Consider the following 21,083-nt stretch of genomic DNA (forward strand, 5'->3'; position numbering starts at 1 on the left):
AAATCTCACGATGCGTGGGTATTGTGCTACGATAACGACAATATTTTGATCTACACTAAAAGGACACGGACTAGATGCCGGCTTTTGGCATGATTTGGGAGGGTTCAAATTGGAATGGTTTCACCATAGGATACTTTATCTACCACCGAGATAGGAAGATCTTGGATAGCGGAAAGGGAAATGGGTCAGTCCGGGGAATGGATGTTGGAACCGACTGAGTGTTTTGATTGGCTGAGGAGGATTCAAATCTTTGTGTTTTCCATTTCGTTTCGCATCGCTCTATCTCGTCGACGACTTGCACTCGTCCTGCCGTATAGCCTTTTCCATGGCTCGCTGAACCTCGAGATCTAGCGCCCGCTCACGATCACTTTCCGTTTCGCTAAATTCGGCCGCTGTCACGTAGGTCTTATTGTGGTATCTACAAACGAAGCCAAAAGGCGATTACTGGCATCGGTTGACCGGGTGGTTGGGTGAAGGAGTCGGTTGTAGGGTGAAGGAAGTACACCGCCGAGTGAAGGGGTGGTTACAAGGTGGGTCCAAATCCGGTTGATCGTTTCAAAACAATTATTTATCTTTTAAATTGTATTCGATTGTTTTGTTTCTTTAGGCATCAATTTTGAGTTCGGGACGCATTACTGCACAGTGTTGTCTGCCGCGAGTGGACGTGATAGCAGGGTGGGCAAACCCAGGGGGTGGGGTGGGGGGATTTGACCCCGGCAAAAGGTGGTGACGCAGTATGCAGTAGTACGGGTGCCCCGTTGGTTAGCTTTTGGATCTGAGAGTTAGGTACCTGAACTACCTGTGCGTACTTGAAGATGGCTGCATGTCGAGGCAATGATTGTCCTTGGTCCGCAGCGGATGGCCGAAGTGGCCCTTGGCGGCGGTCGCCTGCACGTGGCGGGGCGTATTGGCCCGATGGTGATCCCTTACCGGTGACAGTTCTTTGATGGATTCCGTGCTCGACTCGTGATGCAATATGCTCGCTACAGGGAACGAAAGGAAAGGGAGTACATTACTCGAGAAATTATCTTTTTCTTTTTCGAGAAGATGGATCCATACTTGGGCAAGGGGTTTTCGATGGTATCCTAAAGGTGGGTGCGTTCGAGAACTCATTGATGGGGCTGCTGCTGTCCGACTCGGAGTAGTTGCTCGGACCGAAGCTGCGCTGGCCCATGCGCCGCAGGGCGCCATCATCCCATTTGCCTCCCATGGCTTTCGTTGAGTTGGGCATATTGAGCGGGGTTTCATCTGAAAAAGGGGGCATATATTAAATTATATTAAATCCAAAAATAGCAGCCAAAAATAAATAGCTTTGCCTACACGGAACCTGGGCTAATATTTGGCAAAACGAATCCGAGTACAGTTGAGTGACATTCAATTTATTTATTAATTTCAACAACGTCGAAACTGAATAACGGCTTCTTAGGTACACAAGCACGTTGCTTTTATAGTACTTTGTCTCGTATTTCCTTGTATATTTTCCTGCCAAACAGTAAGTTGGACACCTGAGAAAAGGAGAATTGCCTGGACGCCTCTGTATCTTTCGCCAATATGAAACTATGTCGAAAACAAGATTATCATTACTAGAAATCCAACCCATTTTACGAAAGGGTAGGAAGATTTCTTTTTATTTAAATTTAAATTCTTTGTCCACTATCAACACGTAGTTGGCATTCTTTTTCAATGCTATGTAAATATTAATACTTATATTTTTGTTATATTGATTTTAAACCATTTCAGACTTCTACAACAGTTGGTAAGGGTTGGATTCAATTGTTCTCCGTGATAAGTATCTCAGCCTTTTATTTTATATTTGTGTAACATGAGCTATTCTAAGCTATTATTAAACAGTTTAGTTATTCCGACCCTTTCCCTATCGTTAAATACTTTTCTATTTTTATGATGAAAATAATACTAGTTGATTTCGTCGAGTAGCAATACGTGTATTTTAATAAAAAACTTATTCAAAATTGAACTTGGAAAAAAAAATCATTGATATTAATTTTACTTCAAAAACTTGACCAAAAAAACTGACATTTTTTTCTTTTTGGTGAGTCCTACTTACCGTTCAGCCCAATTATTGGTAAGAATCGAAATAACTAAATAACTTGAATCTAAATTCTCTAACGAAGTACTAAGTAAGTAAAGCAAAGTTTGTTTAAATGGAACTTAAACAAGCAGAAAGGATAGGAATTGCAAAGTGTTTGAAACAGAGGACCTTTTGTATGTGAGATACGTAACAGCCTTACCCGTATTGTAGAACTGCTGCTTGTGCCAGCTCGATTTTCCCTTGATATGTCCCGGCATGTGCCCGGTGGCCTCCAGCAGCGGGTAGGCGGTGGCGTTCAGGTCGCACTCCGGATGTCCGAACGTGCGGAACTGCAACGAGTAATCGATGTTCGACGGGTTGAGGCTGCGTGGCTCCTTGCACAACCGACCCGTGCTGGCGTTGAACGTGGCGTACGGCGAAATTTCGTACATTTCCGCATTCTCTTCCTTGTTGATCACCTTCACCGGGGACGCACTGTACACCTGCTGGTTGCGCACGTTCTCCGACTGCTCCTTCAGGCTCAGATCCGCCGACAGTGTCTGCGTGCTGTAGCGATCGGAGTGGTTGGTGAAGCACAGAACGCCACGATACTTTGCCACGACAACTCTAGCGTACGGGGGAGAGAGGACAATATATTGCATCAACAGATTGTTCAGCAGATCGTTTGATTTAGTGACTCGACTTACAGACACAGGACGACCACGATGAGCGTCACCACCATTACGGCCGATTGGAGCCACTGGAAGTCCTCCTGGTGCAGCAGATCCGTGTCGCGGTCCTCCTCCGGGATCGCCTTGTACTCCGGCGGGGGAATCTTCTCGCCCGACTGCGTCAGCGTGGCGAAGTTGTACTGGGCCATCGTTTTGCCCGCATCGTTGTTGGACGTTATCTTCAGCTCGTACCAGGTCGCCGGCACGAAGTCGCAGAACGAGATGCTCCCGTTGGTGTGCTGGTCCGTGCCGGACAGGTCGGAGGACACGATCGTCCAGAAGGGTGTGTGCAGCCGCCGGTACTCGATCGAGAAGTGCGATATGGGGCAGCCTCCGTTCAGCCAGGAGGTGAGGAACAGGCTCAGGCAGGTCGCGTTTGTACTGAACAGCTCCCGTTCCTCGGGAATGTGTGGAGCTGGAATGGAATGAGTGTGTGTAAAGTAAAGACAAATTAGACCAAACCAATCGGGAGTTTTCTAACTAAGAAAATTAAGCATTTGGTCGAAAGGCATTGTTTCAAAAACAAATCTGCAGTTCTCTGGATAAGTTTTCATTGCAGAACCCTACGCAAGATTATTTAAATTAAACCTCAATATTTTAGACCGGCAAAGTCCGGCCCACAAGAAAATTTTTAGTGCTTCATACAAAAAACCAATCTCAAATTTTATCAGATTTGTTCAAGATTTCAGATTTGTTTTCTTCCCAAAAATGAAGATTTTAAAAGGTTGAACGAGGTGTTTCTGTTATATGCTGAAAAAACAACATCAAAATTCAACGAAAATAAGTATCAAAATGGTGAAAAAAGTGTAATAATCAAATTTCAAATATTTTATGTTGTACCAATTTTGATGTAACTTTACTATTTAGAAAAATGATACTCCATTCAAAAGAGTACTACTTTGAAAATGTTAAACCATTGTTTAAGGTATCCGGCTCGCAATTTCGGTTTCCTTTTAATAATCTTTTTAGGATATGTAGTATGTCAACCCCTATTTTAGACGGTTGGTACCTCCTTTCATATTTACAAATTGTAAAAATACGAACTTCACGGCCTCACATTTCAGTTCAACAGAAAAAGGCGGAACAAAGCAAATTGAGTTTGAAATCGTGTAAGATTTCCTTAGCATAGTTTAATTACATTACAACACATTCGTAAACTACTTCAATATTTTATTTTACGAAAGCTTGGTAGTTTTATCGAGATAAAACTTAACATTGTGGTAATATACATCAGCTTATATAGAGTAGAATAAATCGGTTCGACAAAACAATCAGACTTTCCATACATATAAAATTGATATACTTTCTGAACTAAATCAACTCAAGGTTGTACATGCATCCTGCATTCACAAACGAATTTTCGGCATCATATTTTATCTTATGAAGAAAAATTGTTATAAAATGATTTTTCATCTTTGGTTAAATTTGATTAAATTTCTCAAATGATCAACCTTGTTTTGGTATCATGAGTTTCTTAAAAAATAACAAATCTACATTGATAGTTCTTGTTTAAAAATTATCGACGTGGCGCCTTCTGTGTGATAATTCGGGCCATTTTCGCCCCATAATTTTGAATGACGCGTAAAAAAGAGTGCGCTTATAAATCTTTGTTTTAGTGAGTTGTGAGTTCAAAGGACAACAATTTGTGAGTTCAAAGGACGTTTTAGTTTTTTTTAGTAAATGAAGAGATAAATAATAAAAGATTAGTAAATGAAGAGATAGATAATAAAAAAGAACTTAAAAAAAACTTGAGTAAATCAAATCTAATTTGCATAAACTTTCCATCAAGCAGCACCTACAAATTCGAAAACATCGTAATCCTCTTGCTTCAACAACATCCCATTTGGATGAAGGTGATTTAATCGGGAATGGAAAACGATATGCAAGACCGGTACTGCACTAACCGAATCATTTTGCACTGCATGGACTCTTGTCGGTAAATGCCAGCCTTCGAACAAGTACCGCAGCTCTTCAAGACCGAGCAAGTGATGCACTTTGATTTCAAAGAGCGGTATGAAATTCCCCAGCCTCAATGGCATAAAGATGATGATTTGCCAGGTACTGATTTTCCCAGAAGATGATTCATTCGTACTTGACGATGAATGGAAAGATATGCTTAGGTGCTCTAATTACGCAGGCACACAGATCCTCCGAGTTATGATGGAACGGTGTGTGCTATGAAATGCTGACCTAAAATAGCATCAAATCAAGTGTGTAAATACATGAACCGTGTGGCGAGGTTTCAAAAGCATTAGCCACAGTAAGGTGAATGGTTACATGGGTAACGTTTGCTAAATTTATAGGGCTTATATTGTTAAAGCCCGAGGTGGAGGGGAAGTTGGCTTTGTCCACATTTAGTATTTAAACGATCTCGGCAAAACTAACTATTGCGGATAAACTGCAAATCAACTTCAAAAGATAATGCACTAAAATATCGGACTATAGAAGATGAGAACAAACAAATTTTGATATCCCTAACAGAGGCGGATTAATCTACTCCGGGTCCCAATCAGTAGGTCCTCCAGACATTTCTATTATCCGTAGTGTATCTATACCAAATATCAAAGTTGTACTTGTTTGTTTTATATGAGCCTGGAATCAATTGGACATGTTTGCAGTATTGTCATAAAGTTCTTATGTGTTTCAATTGGAATAAAATAAGAAAAACAAACATTCTTTTATTCTTGCTAACCCGGACCAATATTTTATAACGAATGTTCATTGATCTAGATGGGAAATATCAGTCGAAGAATTAAAAGTATTGCTATAGTATGAAGCCGCTTTGAATTGTATTATAATTTTCGATTGGAATTCGCTTTGAATTCGATTTCCAATTATTTTTATATCAACCATTTGATGTGATGGATAATTCACATTTCATTTTCCACTATTTGCATGGTTTTGTACCTGTAACTCATCATTTTCACCTAAGCAAGTTAAAAATGTTCCCTACAATCCTGCTTCATTGCGGCTCCAAATCCTAAATCGAGACAGCATAGTAATTTTCTATTCAAAACTACTCAACTTCTTTTTTGAGTGGTTCATTCTAATTCTCACTTCATTCTAGTTTCATCTTTAAAAAAATTCAAATCGGTTCTATTCTATTGTTAATAGAGAATGTTTATGTAAATTGTAAATAACTAACATTATTTTTATTATTTTTATGATTGTGAAATGTATGAAAAATCGATCTCCAATTATTAATCCTTTTAACATGGGTAACAATACACATTTTTGTCCGTAAATCGCAGGCACTGCAAACGGAAAAAAACAAAACCGAAACAAGGCAAAAGAGAACATAATCTACCAAGGCTTGTAAAGGAAAAGCAATTGATTTCGATACGAGAACCAAGCTGGCTTTGAGAAACCAAAGAGCAAAATATAAGTGAAAAATTAATATCGATGGTTTCTATCGAGTTTTCAGCCTTGGGTCGCTCAGTCCGTTCAGTGCGCTCATAGGCAGATCCACCTCTAGTTGAAAATCATTAATAGTACTAAGATTTGTCGGATTTCAAAAATATGTATACGCTTTTTTGGAGTTTATCCGCTTCGGGAAATAATTGTCTGATTGACGTTGATGACCACGAGGCATTATTTGCGGCTAATCATGTCAAAATGTGACTAATCTTTTATCTGATGTTTTTTTAAGCTGAATATTTTTTCTGTAAACTCATTTTCTACAATTCATATAGCTTTTTCTCCATATAGATTTTAAACTTTTTTTCTGTTGTGTTCCGGAAGAATTTTGTTTTTGGTACACCTTGGTTCAAGTCGCGTTTCTCCTTGGAGTCACTTGATTTGATGCGATATGAATGATGCATTGTCCACTTTAAAATAATCGAGTTTATTGTCTCATACCAACACGACACTTTGCCACTAAGAATAATAAACGTTAAAGTATATTAAATACCCAATCAAATCCAAATCACTTGCTTATCTGGCAGATTATCGCAATACACGTGGCAATTGGATTTTTTAAACTCAAATTCTATTTAAAAGTGTGAGCTGAAGTTCGAGGAAATATCGCCCTACGGAATCGCATACGGAGGTATCTCTTGTTAACCATAGTCTTTTTTTCAATCTATTTCCAGCGTGTCGATTTCACTGGAATCAGATATGTAAATTATCTTCGATGCAAAGTGTGTACTTTCGTACCCATTTTGAAACCCATCAGCGTACATATGCTGTAAAGCGTCAAAAATACAATTTACCGTAATTAAAAAATATAATCCGTTGCAAACCAGCATTAACACGTGAAACCCAATCGGTTAAACTCGCGCGCCCATTAAACAATTGGTTCGACTTCGCCGAATACCCCCAGGAATATGCGTCGTTCGGATGATAATCCTGGAAGGTGTAGCGCGCCCTCTCTCGCTAGGCTCCCGTGGGCTCTCATTTTTGATGGCCGCGAATGCATCCACCACCGCAAGCCATCAGCCATCTTGCCAAGTGCTGCGAGATCGAGGAATCCCGGTTTGAGGAATAATTAATGACACGCGCATCGCACCCACACCATATGCGCGCGGGGCAGGCAGGTTTCCACTCAAGCCAGCTGCTGGGAAAGGGAAAAACATTTAGCCCGGATTTGCAACAAACGGCCAGGGCCGGGAACGGTGCTGCCGATGTGATTCCGACTCGATGAAGCCTCACACCTCACCCAGCACTGTGCACCTTCAGGATCCATCGGTTTCGAGTGGTTCGAGAGTGTGTGTGTATGTGTTTTGTGTGTTACCGTTGGGGGCTTGTTAAATAGTCAAATTAATCCATTCAATTACATCAGCACATCAAGAGTGCACACGAGCGGCGGTCGGGAGGGTTACGGAATGTGTGTGAGAGTTTGTGGCAGTACAACATACGCCCGATGGATTGGATTTTCATTCCGGACGGGTTTCCACCGGCGGTGGGAGTCGGGCTGGTAATCATCAGGGAAGCCAAACTATCTTCCCATTTCACCCCGTTCCCCGCAATCGGACCCTCTCGGTGTGTGGGCTGCGGCCGGGAAAAGGATCGATAAATAGTCCAAACGGTCGGCCGGGGATTTGTGGAAAACCGTACCGTGTTACGTGTGTGTGTGTGTGTGTGTGCGGCTCCTTGTGCGGGGGAACTCGGGAAGGGTGGACAATCGACCACCGAAACCCATTCTAATGTTGCTCTGCCCGGGGTATTATGTTTCGTAAAGCCCGGGCCACCGGATGCAGTGACAGGATTTTGCTGCTTCTAATGTCGCATCCGTGTGTGCATCGGTGCGAACCGAGTTGTCCTGTCCCCCTACGGAGAACCTCCCAACAACTCCATGTGTATGTGGGCATGCTCATCTATTCCACTTTATATGACGCCATGTGTGTGTGTATGTGTGTGTTTGCCTTGGAGCCGTGTGCATCCGAGCGCACATTAGGTTTGGGGTTCATTGAGGTGTATAATTAAACGTACATTTAATGATGCTGCACACTGGCACTCATGACTTCCACTCCCCCGCGAGGAGGGGCGGAGGAACCGAGGGACCGTGCTATGCTTATCATTCGTCTGTGTCAGGATTTTTCCCAACCGCTTTGTTATCACTGGTCCCTCAGGGAACGGGTGAAAACTAGCATCTGAAGTACTGAAAAAGCGAGAAGAAGATGAATGTTTAAACTGGCAGAGATTCTCAATCGCTTGGCCAAGCTCTAAAGTGTGCAGTATCTTCAGGTAATGTGATCCATCTTTTCTTTACTGATAGGAGTTAATCTGTTTAAAATAAAAAACATATTTTACATTGCCGATGAAGATTTAGAAATTTGATCGAGCTTTGACATAAATGTGTTCTTGCATGTATTAAAAAACCGGTACGAAATGTTATCTTTCAAAAAGATGGGGTTTCTTACTAAGCACGATCTATACTTAAAATTGGTGGCCATTCTCCATTACTCTGTATGGCACGAAATGAAGGAAAAAACCAATTCTAATTCTAAATTTCGCGGACAGCAAGCCTCAGACAAACATTGACCCGTACTTCGAGGGTAACTGAAGTATTAACGTCCTTTTATACGTTATTGAAGCTTGTAGAAGCTGGCATGCTAGGAAATGGCCTCTATATAAATATTTAACATTGTTCACGACTGTGACAAACATTGTCCATTTAAACAAAAAGAAAATATAAAAACCGTAGTCGTAGAAGAATTTAAAAAAATCATTACACCACTAGAGCAAAACATTCGTTGGTAAAAAATGTGTTATTATGCCAATTTATACATCGGATGGTTTACAAATTTGTATAATTTTTGTATGAAAAAACGTAAATCTGCTGAAAACATCTAGCAGGTTTGAGTTATAATATTCTGTTATTTAGCACAACGTATGTGCCACATTTTTCAATTTCAAAAATAATATCATGCTGCGGGATAAAAGGTTGAGAAACTCTGACCCCGAGAAAGGAGTAGGGAAAAAAAACCTGAGCCATTTCAGCCCAAGGTCCTTACGTGCGTCCGTTCCTTGAAGTGTTGTGCATAATGTGTTCGGCATACGGCACATAGCTACGGCTGCTACATGCCGGCAAACCCCGGGAACGTGTCGAAATTGTACCGACACTGGCTGCCCGGACGGACCACCCTCGGCGCCGGATGCCGCCGGGTTTCGGAGCTGTCCGGGGATTGAATTTCCTGCCTCGAACGAGACTCTCTCAAATCTCATTTTCGAATCAGTCGAGCTGATAATTATCTCCCCACGACCGAAATGGCCGCTGGTGCAGCGTCACCAGGATTCGGATTTATTTTTAATTGTGTTGTGCCTTCCCGGGAACCACCATACCTCCCTCGGTTCCACATGTGTCCTACTTCCCCCGGGGGCCAGGATTCGGTTTGGTTTCCTTTAAAATGGCAAAAGTTTTCGCCTCGCTTTTTTCCGTTGCATTTTCCCGTCGATGGTTTTGACCCACCACTCGATATCGGCGCATCCATCAAATGCAAATGTAGTGAACACACAATGGTAAACCTTAGCTACATCTACATCCTCCCGGACGTTAGATGCCTCGAGCATGATAGTTTTAACAAATCATCATGCGTCTTTATCCTCCGCTTCTGAGGAGTTTTCTTTGGGGCACAACCGTCCCAGCACAAAGCAGAAACTTTTCATTGGATCAAGCTTGGGAAAACTCAGCTCTTGTGATTAGTCAATAGGCTGCCCCGACTATCTGGATCCCTTAGCCGGCTACATCAGGATGAGAAAGATTCCGGCTTGAGATAAATTAATTTGACTCACTAATCGAACTTCCACAATCTAGAAAGTTTTCCCTCCGCGCCGGAGTTTCTCCTCCTCGTCGTTCCCGTGTGCGATAAATGTCCGCAAAGGCGGCTGCCTAATGTAAATAAAATGCATATCAAAATCCATTCGTTCGGAAAAGGCTCGGGCAAAAGTAACAAACCGGAAACCGCAGGACATCCTGGATGCATTTTGCCAATTTGCTTTGGCTCCTATGTGAGTGTGAGTGTGTGAAGGTAAATAGAGGTGAAACGTATGCTAGAACTTCGTCCCCTTGCACACTGGCAGTCCTCCGCCCTCCTCGATCCGCTCGGAACGCGCCTTAGGGCAGATATTTATCACGTGCAAATGGTCGCACAAGTGGTATGCAAATGCAGTCCCGGTGCTGCATCTTGTAAACTTCGGCCCCGGAATGCCTCCCCGGGGGGCATTCCGATTGGGGCGATGGATTATCTCGGAATATATATTTTAATGGTAAAATCGTACATATGTGTGTGCGTTTTGGGCATGTCAATCGCAGAGGGACACACAGCGCCCGGAACGGGGGGCTTTTCGTAGATAAGTTTGCCAAGGTTTACGGTTATTGGTTCGGTGAGAAGATTGTTTAAATTTTGCCCATATCCCAACCGGATGGCGATGGTGGAAGGTAGAACGAATGTCCCAGATTGCTAATAAAACCATTTAACATGGTTTGAGCTTGTCGTTGTTTGAAGAATGTCAATAACAAACTATGCCAACGCATTAATACACAATCCCTAAATTAAACCACTAAGTAAACAAGTCACATCTAATATTCCACTAATCTATTAAATTGATCAATATCATTAAAGCTTACCTGGCGAGTTTTATATGAGAATATAATCGGTAAAGTATTGCTCTTAAAGTATGTTTCACATTTTCAAACACGGCATTTATTCAACTGTTGCACCTTTTTTAAGGTGTTAAATAAATGCTTATGCCGATAACGGCATAAGATTCCCAGCATGGGGAAATTATTGAAAGTTAATCAAAACTTGTCGCATCACTCAGTTGAACAGTTGCCTTTTTCAACAATCAATCGTGCAATTTTGATATGTTTTTGATAAACTAACCAAGCATTTTGTTATGACAATGCGTACGAACTAATTGTTTTTTTTTTCATTTGGCGATCTGGCAACATTTTATAAAACAAATAAAAACATTGAGTGTAATTGCTGATAAAAAAAACACATTATTTTAACGTTACATGAAGTAAAACAAGTTCGTAAACAAATTCACGCCTTCATTAACAGAGATAGAATTTGTAAGATATTATAATAGAATTTTTAAACAACTTTTTCTCGTTATATTTAATATATAATATTCAAACAAATGAATGAAATGGAGTATAAGTATCGTTGTTAAAGATATATTCGTATTAATACGTATTCCAATATTAACGACCAAGTTTTAAAAAATTATCATATTTTTCCGTGTATAACGATCCCCCAAAATAAATTATTCAATGTTTATGAAAAAAATGGAAATTTTGTTTCTAATTTTCATCAGTTGTAGCAATGTTATACGTATTTTAACCTCAACTCTATGATCGAATCGAAAAGTTACTACCCGTGTATATCGACCCCATTAATCGGACTTTGATCATTTTTGAACTAAAAGGGGGTCGTTATACACGGAAAAATACGGTCCTTCCTTTGAACACAATGAATTTTGTTTCGTTAAATAATTTAACACAATTTTGAGAATATGATGGATGGTTCAAAACAGCGTATGATTGAATTCATATGAGAAATTTCCTGGCAATAAATTACACCGAGTTAGTTGCGCTCGTGACTAAACAACCAATTTAGTTGTCAACTATAACCGATTTAAACAGTATTATTTACAATTATATTGACCCTAGAACTGGTTCGCCATTGTGGACGTTTCGAAATGGCTCAATGTACACACATGGCAGGTTATGTTTGCATTTGCAGAATAATTTAGAACTAGGCAGTAAAGGGGTCCTTACTATTTACTCGACAGTAGGTTAAACATTAGTGGTAGCAGTTTGAAGCGATTAGTCCCACACTTACCCTTGCCTTTGGTGCGCACGGCCAACTCCTCGGTGAACGGGCCCACGCCAACCTTGTTGTGGGCGTTGATCTTGAGGAGGTACTGCGTGCCACACTTGAGCCCGTTCAGCGTGTACGCCACCTGGTCGCTCGGGATGGGCACGCTCGTCCACGGGCCGCCGGTGGTGCGGAAGTACAGCCCATAGCCCTGAATCGGGGCTCCGCCGTCGCTGGCCACCTCCCACGTGACGCGCAGACTGTCGAAGGACGTGTACTGCACCGACAGCTGCGTCACGTTCGGGGTCTGCAGGGCGACCAGCGTGTAGTGGATCTCGTCCTCGCCGAACAGGTTCTTGGCCGAGCAGGTGAAGTTGCCGGCGATCGGCGGCTCGACGCTGTGGATCTTCAGGAAGCCCTGCGAGATCACGTAGTACTGGCTGAAGGTGACGGCCTGCTCCTTCGTTAGCCAGCGCGTCCGGGGCGTCGGGTTGCCGACGGCGACGCACTCCAGCACGAGCTCGACCCCGACCGGTACCTTCAGGAGGCGCGAGAAGGACGCAATCTTGGCCGGGGCCCGCGTGCTCGTCGTCTGCGACACCACCGGCGTCGGATCTCCCTCGCCCTTGGCCGTCGACGCCGTCACCCAGAAGTCGTACTTGTTGTTCTCGCTCAGGCCCCGCACCTCGTGCATCGACGGTCGCCCTCTCTCGTCCACGCGCACGATGTTGTCTGCGAAGTAGCGGAGAAGAATTAAAAGCTATAATCGAGGACGAAACCCTCACTAGCATGTAGTGGTCAACATACGCTTTGCCGAGCCCTTCTTGCCGTGCTCCTTCCCGTAGACAGTGTAATGTGTGATGACGCCATTCGGATGGGCCGGCGGAAGCCAGGACACCAGGATAGAGTCGGCTGTCAGTGTAAGAGCTTTAATACCGCCCGGTGCCTCCGGGACTGCATGAAGTCAAACCAAAGAGGATGAGAGTGAGCAAACGATTAATATTTACACAAAGAAGAGGAAAGTCATCACAATATCAAAACTAAACTAACTCAAGAATGTATCTATTGTGGAAACGCAACTAATAAATGATTCATTTTAGATTTTTCATGTTGAAAAATGTGCTGTAAAAATCTGCATTGTACCAAATAAATTTATTTGGAGCTGAAAGCACATTTAATCATTTTTTTCACATAATCTACCTGGTATTGGAATTACAGACAATCTTAAATTTGCTCGTGGTAAAACGTACTTTAAAAAAACCTTCGTTTTAATAACAATTTGAGAATTTAAATGCAGCCAAGGGTGTAATAGTTGTTTTCAATTGCACCAAACAGCCCATCACGAGAGGAAAATTCGTCACATTTCAGAGACATGTCAAAGCCTCCCACTTTATTAACGGGTTGATAATGAGATTGGAAATATTCACGGAATACATTATCGTTCCGTTTACGATGGAGATCGGGTGTCCGTTATAATAAACTATTTTCCTGGAAGAGTTTCTACGCGCGGGGATGTAATTTTAATCACATACCTCATCCTTATCTACGTGTTTTCATATTCAGTAGCTCGTGTATTTGCAATACATTGTGGTAGTTTGTAGGGTAATCAAGTGCAATGTGATTGCATTTGGTTGAAATAATGAAAAAGAAAAACAACCCATCGTACGAGCGAGCGTTTGGAAAACAAAATTTTCGTCCAAAAGCCGTGAACCGAACAGAGAACGTTGGTATGGATGCTTAGGATCGTGACCCAAATTTCCCCCTTCGAACACCCTGGCCTAAACCCGTTCGAACGTACCCTTTGCGATTATTTTGATGATCAAAGTGCAACCGAATATTATCGATTCATGAAAACTAATACCGGAAAAAGCGGAGTTGGGAGCTGTGCAAAATGCGCTCGTACGGTGCAATAATACAATGCATATCGTTAGCCATCGAGCGCCGCGTAGAGTGTAGGGGGTTTCCCGGAAAAACTTACCATCCTCCTCGGTGGCACAGTAGATCGGTGCGCTGGCCACGCCGTCCCCGGAAAGGGTGAAGCTGAGCACCTGGATGGAGTAGTTGGTCGCTTTCAGCAGCGCGTGCAGATAGGTCTCCAGGTTCGAGGTGCGCTTGATTTCGAACGGATACACAAACTCGTCTGGGGGAAGGGAAAACACGAGAACCGGGAAAGCGGATGAGTGCCGATCGGCGAGCCAACTTGCGGCGCGGACTGCGTACTGTTTTTCGTGAGCGGCCGGTAGAGGATTTTGTAGCCCTGCAGGACGCCGTTGTGGAACTGCGGAGGTGGTTCCTGCCAGAGCACCTTGACGCTCTGCGAGGACAGGCTGGCGCAGGAGACGTTCTGTGGGGCCGCCTCGGGCGCATCCTCCGACGTCGTGCCGTAGACGACGGGGCTCCAGGGGCCGGGGGCGATGCTGTTGTAGGTGCGGATGCGCAACGCGTACCGCGTGAACTTCTTCAGCCCGCCGACGCTCGTCTTCGTCGTGGCCCAGCCGTGCACGGTGTGCGTCGTGTTGGCCACGCTGGACGAGGGGCTGGCGATGAAGTTGATGTTGGTGCGCTCCTCCACGCAGCCAACCGTGTAGCCGAGCAGCTCGCCGTTCCAGGAGGCCCGGTTCGGGATCTGCCACGTTAGCACCAGCTCGCCCATGGCGCCCGCCTTCACCTTCAGCCCGCCCGGTGCCTCACTGGGGGCTTCCTCCTGCGTTCGCACCACCAGCGGGTTCGTGAAGGAGGAGCACTCGATCTCGTTGATGGCCAGCATGCGCAGCAGATACTGCGTCGCCGGCAGCAAACTCCCGACCGTCGTTTCGTCACGCACGCCCCCGTCGATGCTGTGGAAGGTAGCGAGTGCCATTTAGCGATGTAGTAACGCAATATCACTGCTTATGACATGTGAGATAAGGAGAGACCATCAGCGGAAAATGTGAAAGAAGCCTGCTCCTTACCGATTCATTTCAAAACAACTCGTTGAACAAAACAGAAATCGTATTCAAAGCGTGTAACAGATCTGTTAAATAAAAATGTTCACTCCTCCTCTCCTGAACTTGCAAGAAGCGTTCTTCTTATCATGTAGCGATATGTTTCAATGTTTCTCCTTAGCTTTATGAACGAAAGCAAATATTTGATATTATTTATCAACATTCTTGTAATATCGGCATGCAATATATTGGAATGGCACCAGTCGTACAATAACGGGTACTTGTACTTTAACCCATAAACATTAATGCCAAGAACTACTCGCTACAATTCGTTGATAATAATGGAGGGATATTATATATCCAGTGCAGTTTATTATTAGTGTACAATGTCTGTCAAATTGAATAAATAATTGACACTATCGAGCAAGAGTCTATAGACAAGCCAGAATTGTCCTTGGATGGGACCTAAAAACAAACTCAAAAAATATAAATGGAAGAAAAAAAAGTATGATTAATCATTAGGGAACAAGCATTAATTTGCAGCAAAACAACACGGTTTTGTAATAAACCAAGCATAGAACTAAAACAATGCAAAAAACTTAAACGGTTGCATCTATCTAATTCCGTATAATAGATTTTGGAAGATGAGCTTAACGAACAGAATCAACTGTTTTCTATCGTATATCTAACGTATCCTGTTAGAAGTTGCCATACATTTTGTTTGTTTATAATTTCAAATGAAATTCGTTGTTCTTTCTAAAGCACGTGGTGTTATTATTTGTCGTTGATTTATGAAAAAAAATTTAAAAAGTCGAAAATTTACCATTGTATTCGATATTGCACAGGGGTTCGGTTAATTTTTTCACTAGAACCTCCATAACTTCACTATGTTTAAGTATTTTAACCCTAGTATTTTAACACAAAATCAAATATAAATTCCATTTTATCAAATAATGCAAGAAATGGTTAAACTCTACCATACACTTCATAAATATAAGAGTCTCCTTACGCCTCTGAAAGGTTAAAGTAAAAAACATGTACAAAACTATGGTTACCAAAAATAATCAACTTTTCAAATCCAACTACATCTCTACTAGTGATGAGAATAATAATTCTTATTGTATGTTTGAACCAGATTGACCAATTACATTTGTTAATAACTCTCTTGTGATTACAACCATGGAAAATGAGTTATTAGTTGCCACAGAGATTCGAAACTCAGGTGAACATTCATTTTGCATTGAGTAAGTAAAACACTCACTTGTCACCATGGAGTTTTAAATCCTAAGAAGGGATTAGCATGCCTAACCAGGATCAACATCCCAAACAAAAATTTCATTCTCTGTGGTAAAAATTTCTCTTTTACCTACTTTTTGGGGATTGCAATCACAAACGAGTTTCAAAATCTGTCTCAATTCTGTCTGACTTTACTCAGTACGCAATTAAACAGATGAACAACAGGAGAAGAAAAAGGTTTCGGTGATGTGATTATGATTAATTTGTTTGCTAAGATATGGAATAAAAACAATTTGAAATTGTTCAAAGGATCTAAGAAATATTTTAAAATGTTTCGTCATTGATATTTAGTTGGGAATTGAATGGAAAAGTTATAGATATCAATGAAATGGAATGGAATAGCCAAAATAAAATATCAATCAAATTTGAAGTGAGCACGCTTTGAGTGAACTTGTGCTTCACTAAACATCAGAAATATTGGTAGGCCCTTCACTACGTTCGGTACCCCCAAACTTACCTTTTAATCATATTCACCTTCGAGAAGGTGACGTTGACGGTGAGCGCACTGTCCCAGACGGCGACCGTACTCGGCCCGACCGGACTGTCCGGAGCGAGCACCTCCCGTCCCATCCGGACCGGTTGGTACTGCACGAGATAGCTCAGCACCGGCGACATGCCGTCGTACGGGCGCTTCCAGGACAGCCGGATCTGGCGACTGGACACCTCCATCACCTCCAGGTCGGACGGCGCGTCCGGCCGCTCCTGGACCGCCAGATAGATGACGTGCTCGCTCGTGCCGTACAGGTTCTCCGCCGTGCAGACGTACTTGCCCGAGTCGTACCGCTCGGTCAGGCTGATCGATAATTGCGATCGCACGCCGACGGCTTCCTTCATTTCGATAATGTTGTAGCTGCGGGGAAGGGAACGAGGGAAACAGGACGCGGGACGTCGGTATAAGTTCCATCGCTTTGCCCGATTGGCCTTTCTCCGGCCTCTTCCAGCCGGCGCTTGCCCCATGTCTTACCGATAGTTATTGAAATCGATCCGCTGGTGCTTGTGCGTCCAGATGATGTTGATTGGTTCATCGCCGAGCGCCAAACATTCGAGCATGACGGCATCGTTCCGGCGGGCGGACACGTTCTTCACCGGCGTGTCGAAATGGACCGCCTCGTTCACGGCGATGTGAATGATCTTCTTCAGGCTGTTCCCAATGCCGTTGGACGCCTCGCACATGTAGTAGCCTGCGCGGGCGCGATGGGTGCGGGGCATGCATGCATGTTTTTCCGTTCCGTCCACCCCACCCCCAAAACCGGATGTTTGTTATGATGATTTGATGTGAACCGAGAACGAGAACCCATGTTTTCGATGAATAATAATTGAAAGGAGCAAAATAATGCATGCTAAAGTATTGGCCGCATGAAATTAGGGATGTATTTTTGATGCACCACATGCTTTGAAGCAACGAGGCGGCCAACGTATGGTGAGCTTTTCTCATGTTATTTCAATGCAAAAATATGCATATTGAAAGTTGATATCATTCTCCGACATTTTAAACAAAAACACTTTTGAAAATTAAATGTAAACTAGAGTTTTTAATTTTTTTGTTGTTGGAAAACTTTTGTTTGAAAACAATAAAGTAATGTAAAGATATTTGTCAATGATTTGGTTATACAACGGACAAATTTAACTGTCTGCGATTTTTGTTGAGAAGGAAATAATTGTAAATGTTATTATCAGTTTTCATAATTAGAATCGTAAGGTTTTTGGGATCAGTGGGATGAGCAATGCAAAGTGATCGATTTTTTAATTTCTTTGAGCAAAATATTGAGAAAATAGTAAACTAGAGAACGGCAAATGGTATTTATTTAATCAATCTTCAAAATAAAGGATTCGAATCGTGTAAGGATAGATTTATCAAATGGTATCCTACAGTTAAAAGACGCATCAAAAATGAAATAATAGAAGAAGATGAGAAAAAGATACAAGAAAAAAAAATGATTGATGTTTCAATTTATATAGTTTCGGAACAATTTCAATGTTTTTAAGTAGAGTAAGGGCCGTAAAATAGCTGTAATAACGTTCTTACATTATTACTGATTACTATTATTGAACTCCATAACAGATATGGATCATTGAACTGAAAGTGCAGTATGTTCCATAAAAAATGTAAAAATTTTCAATGTTTAAAGTAAAGCATAAACATTATTTTTACTGTGTTAATGAGTGATCACCTTACAGGATACTCTGAGACGATGTAATCAAAATAGTGGTTCTCGTGTAACAAATATGAGAAAAATGTACGTAAAGAAGATTGTGATTAGTTTGCTGCTCGCCCAAAAGATAAAAAAACAAAATATATAAATTGCGGGATACCACCTGACTACCATTTAACTTATTCAACGAGGAAACCGAGAAGTGCCCAAGGTCAGCAGATCAGTAAAAAACAAAGTACAGCAAATTCCTATCAGATCGTCTACATAAAAATAGAAGAATACCATTATCGTATTTTCTGATGGGAGAATGTTCATCAACGAGCCCGTATCTAACAAACGTACAGACAGGTTTATTTCGTCGAAGAAGATTTAAGATGTTCCAGAGAACCTGAAACTCAAGTTTACAACCAAACATTAAGCCGGAGACATGGAGTTTGGGGCAGTTGCGTCTAATGGATTGAAAATGCCTCCAGTGCTTGCAGAATGCTTTGGATTAGTCAACATGAGCATATGCTCAGGTCACGGCCTGTGAAATTTCTAACTTCATTGTTGGATCCCTTAAAGCTTCAATTGCTAGGCCATGGAAGTCGATGACTGACTCATACATTGAGAAGGTATGCTCTCGATTCCGTCCCCGTTTGGAGAAGGTGCTCGAGAAAAATGGTAGGCATGTTGAGTAATGTTATCATCAAAGGCTTGAAAAACGAATTCCTTAAATCGTTTTTTAAATAATTTTATATAAAAAAACTTTTAATTAAGAAATTAAGGTATCGATTTTCGCATGTTTTTATGGGATATACTGTGGTAGAAATAGATAGTTCTGCACATTCATCGAGCGTGAGCACAAGAACCGCTTCTAATATTGAACACCTTCGTTGTAACCTTGGTTGTTTGATTGTAAAGACATGTTTCCTCCCGTGCGCATTTTCAACGCTCACCTGCGTCCGGCGACGTCGCGTAGTTGATGCTGAGCGAGTTGTTCTTCGAGGCAATCGAGTGGAAGTCGGTGGACAGCTTGCCCTTGCCCCGGAACCAGGTGATGCGGGGCTGCGGGAAGCCGTCCGCCTCGCACGGCAGCACGATCGGGTGCCCGAGCACGATGGCGATGTCGTGCGGTTCGTGCGTCCAGGACGGGGGCACCTGCACCAGCAGCTCGGCCGTGTAGTTGGTCTGGGCGGCGGTGTTGGTGGCGAAGCAGGTGTACCGACCGCTGTGGCGCGCCGTGATGTCCTTCAGCACCAGCAGCGAGAAGAACTCCTCCTTCTTCTCGCTCACGTGCAGGTCCTGCGCGATCGGTGCGCCGTCCTTCTTCCAGCTGAAGTAGATCGGCATGTCGCCGGCCGAAACGGAGCAGGTCAGCTGCGCCCTTCCGCCCACCTTCATCGTTTTCGGGAACGCAAACGGCTCGATCACGGGTGGGCCTGGAGGAAAGCGGGGAAGGATTAGCAACGGGGGATGGTGGTGGTCGAAGGTGTCGAAGCAACACTTACTGTGTACCACTAATTGCAGCTCCCGGCGCCCTTCGTCCCCGCTCGCACCCGTCACGATGCACGTGTAGGAGCCGCGGTCCTGCGCCGGGTCGATGGTATGTATCTTCAAAAACCCACCCCGCTGCACGTCCGCCACGCTGTACCGTGGCCCTGTGGTCGAACCGGATGTGTTTCGTCATGCCGAATGCGAGCCGGTTCGAATAAATGATGGAAAATGATACAGGAAACGAGAGAGAGAGAAAAAGAACAGAGACGGAGAGAGAAAGAAACGGAAGGTGGTGAGCGATGGAGGCGCCTGGTGGCGTACGGATTACATTTAATCGACAAAACGGTGCAGCCCGAAACGTTCGCTGCCGTTCGCTGCACATTATGTTTTCCATTACGCCCCTACCGGAAACCAGTTCATTTCCGCCCCGTACCCAGCGCACCGACTGGACCGGGTGGCCGGAGTAGGGGCAGTGCATCTCGATCGGCTCGCCGGCCACTGCCGTGATGGGCCCGATGGCACGTACGTACGGTGGTCCTGCGAAAAGGGCAAAACGGTTGCAAACGATGAGTAAATGCAGGACTTCGCATGGGGCAAGCGGCGAAAAGGGGTAGGAACGGTCAGGTACAAAGTGCTGGCTAACCGGACGCTCGAAACCACAACGTTTGTAAAGCGGTACAGTGGCACAGTGTGGCTCGGAGCATTTGCTGTTGCAACGGTTTGGTATGTAATTGAGCTGTTACTGTTTGATAAATACTGTTTAACTTATGGTTAACGAAAATGAGAATTTAACATTAAATCAAATCATCCTCTTTTTTCTCTTATTCTTCTTCTTTAGTGTGATAATTTTTAAATCATGCCTGCCTTAGTCCTTTAACCGCCCGAGTGTCCTGGACTTCCTGTATCTAAATAATATAACCTGATAGCAAAAGGTTAGAATAGCAGAAACCAATTTAAACAATTACTTCCATTTATGTTCACTTTTTTTTTCAGAAAGAACGGCCTGGCCGTATTGCTATTTATTATCACTTTCCAATAAGACAAATTTATCCTCCATATCGGTATTAGGAATCACCAAGAAGTATTACGAATCCATCCATTCATCAAATTCCTGGAAGAATTCTTGTTCATCCCAATTTATTGTTATGTATATCAAATAATCAATTGGTAAAGGTTTTGTTTAAAATTCTCAAAAGAAAATAGTTAAAATA

General features: G+C 43.0%; 1 protein-coding gene across 1 annotated transcript in view; it reads right to left on the bottom strand.

Moving 5' to 3' along the window:
* Positions 1-279: 279 nt before the first annotated feature.
* LOC131281973 (cell adhesion molecule Dscam2) overlaps positions 280-21,083 on the bottom strand; it is a 33,095-nt gene continuing 12,291 nt past the window's right edge. The window contains exons 11-25 of the mRNA XM_058311353.1: positions 20,278-20,409; positions 19,887-20,036; positions 19,335-19,817; positions 17,208-17,424; positions 16,701-17,093; positions 16,314-16,316; positions 14,244-14,860; positions 14,002-14,163; positions 12,831-12,977; positions 12,048-12,755; positions 2,737-3,175; positions 2,250-2,656; positions 1,060-1,248; positions 800-983; positions 280-418 (exon numbers count right to left, since the gene is read on the bottom strand). Of these exons, the coding sequence (XP_058167336.1) occupies positions 280-418; positions 800-983; positions 1,060-1,248; positions 2,250-2,656; positions 2,737-3,175; positions 12,048-12,755; positions 12,831-12,977; positions 14,002-14,163; positions 14,244-14,860; positions 16,314-16,316; positions 16,701-17,093; positions 17,208-17,424; positions 19,335-19,817; positions 19,887-20,036; positions 20,278-20,409 (4,370 nt within the window). The remainder of the gene's footprint in view (positions 419-799; positions 984-1,059; positions 1,249-2,249; positions 2,657-2,736; positions 3,176-12,047; positions 12,756-12,830; positions 12,978-14,001; positions 14,164-14,243; positions 14,861-16,313; positions 16,317-16,700; positions 17,094-17,207; positions 17,425-19,334; positions 19,818-19,886; positions 20,037-20,277; positions 20,410-21,083) is intronic.

Source organism: Anopheles ziemanni, chromosome 2, assembly GCF_943734765.1.
Source record: "Anopheles ziemanni chromosome 2, idAnoZiCoDA_A2_x.2, whole genome shotgun sequence".
Taxonomy (NCBI): domain Eukaryota; kingdom Metazoa; phylum Arthropoda; class Insecta; order Diptera; family Culicidae; genus Anopheles; species Anopheles ziemanni.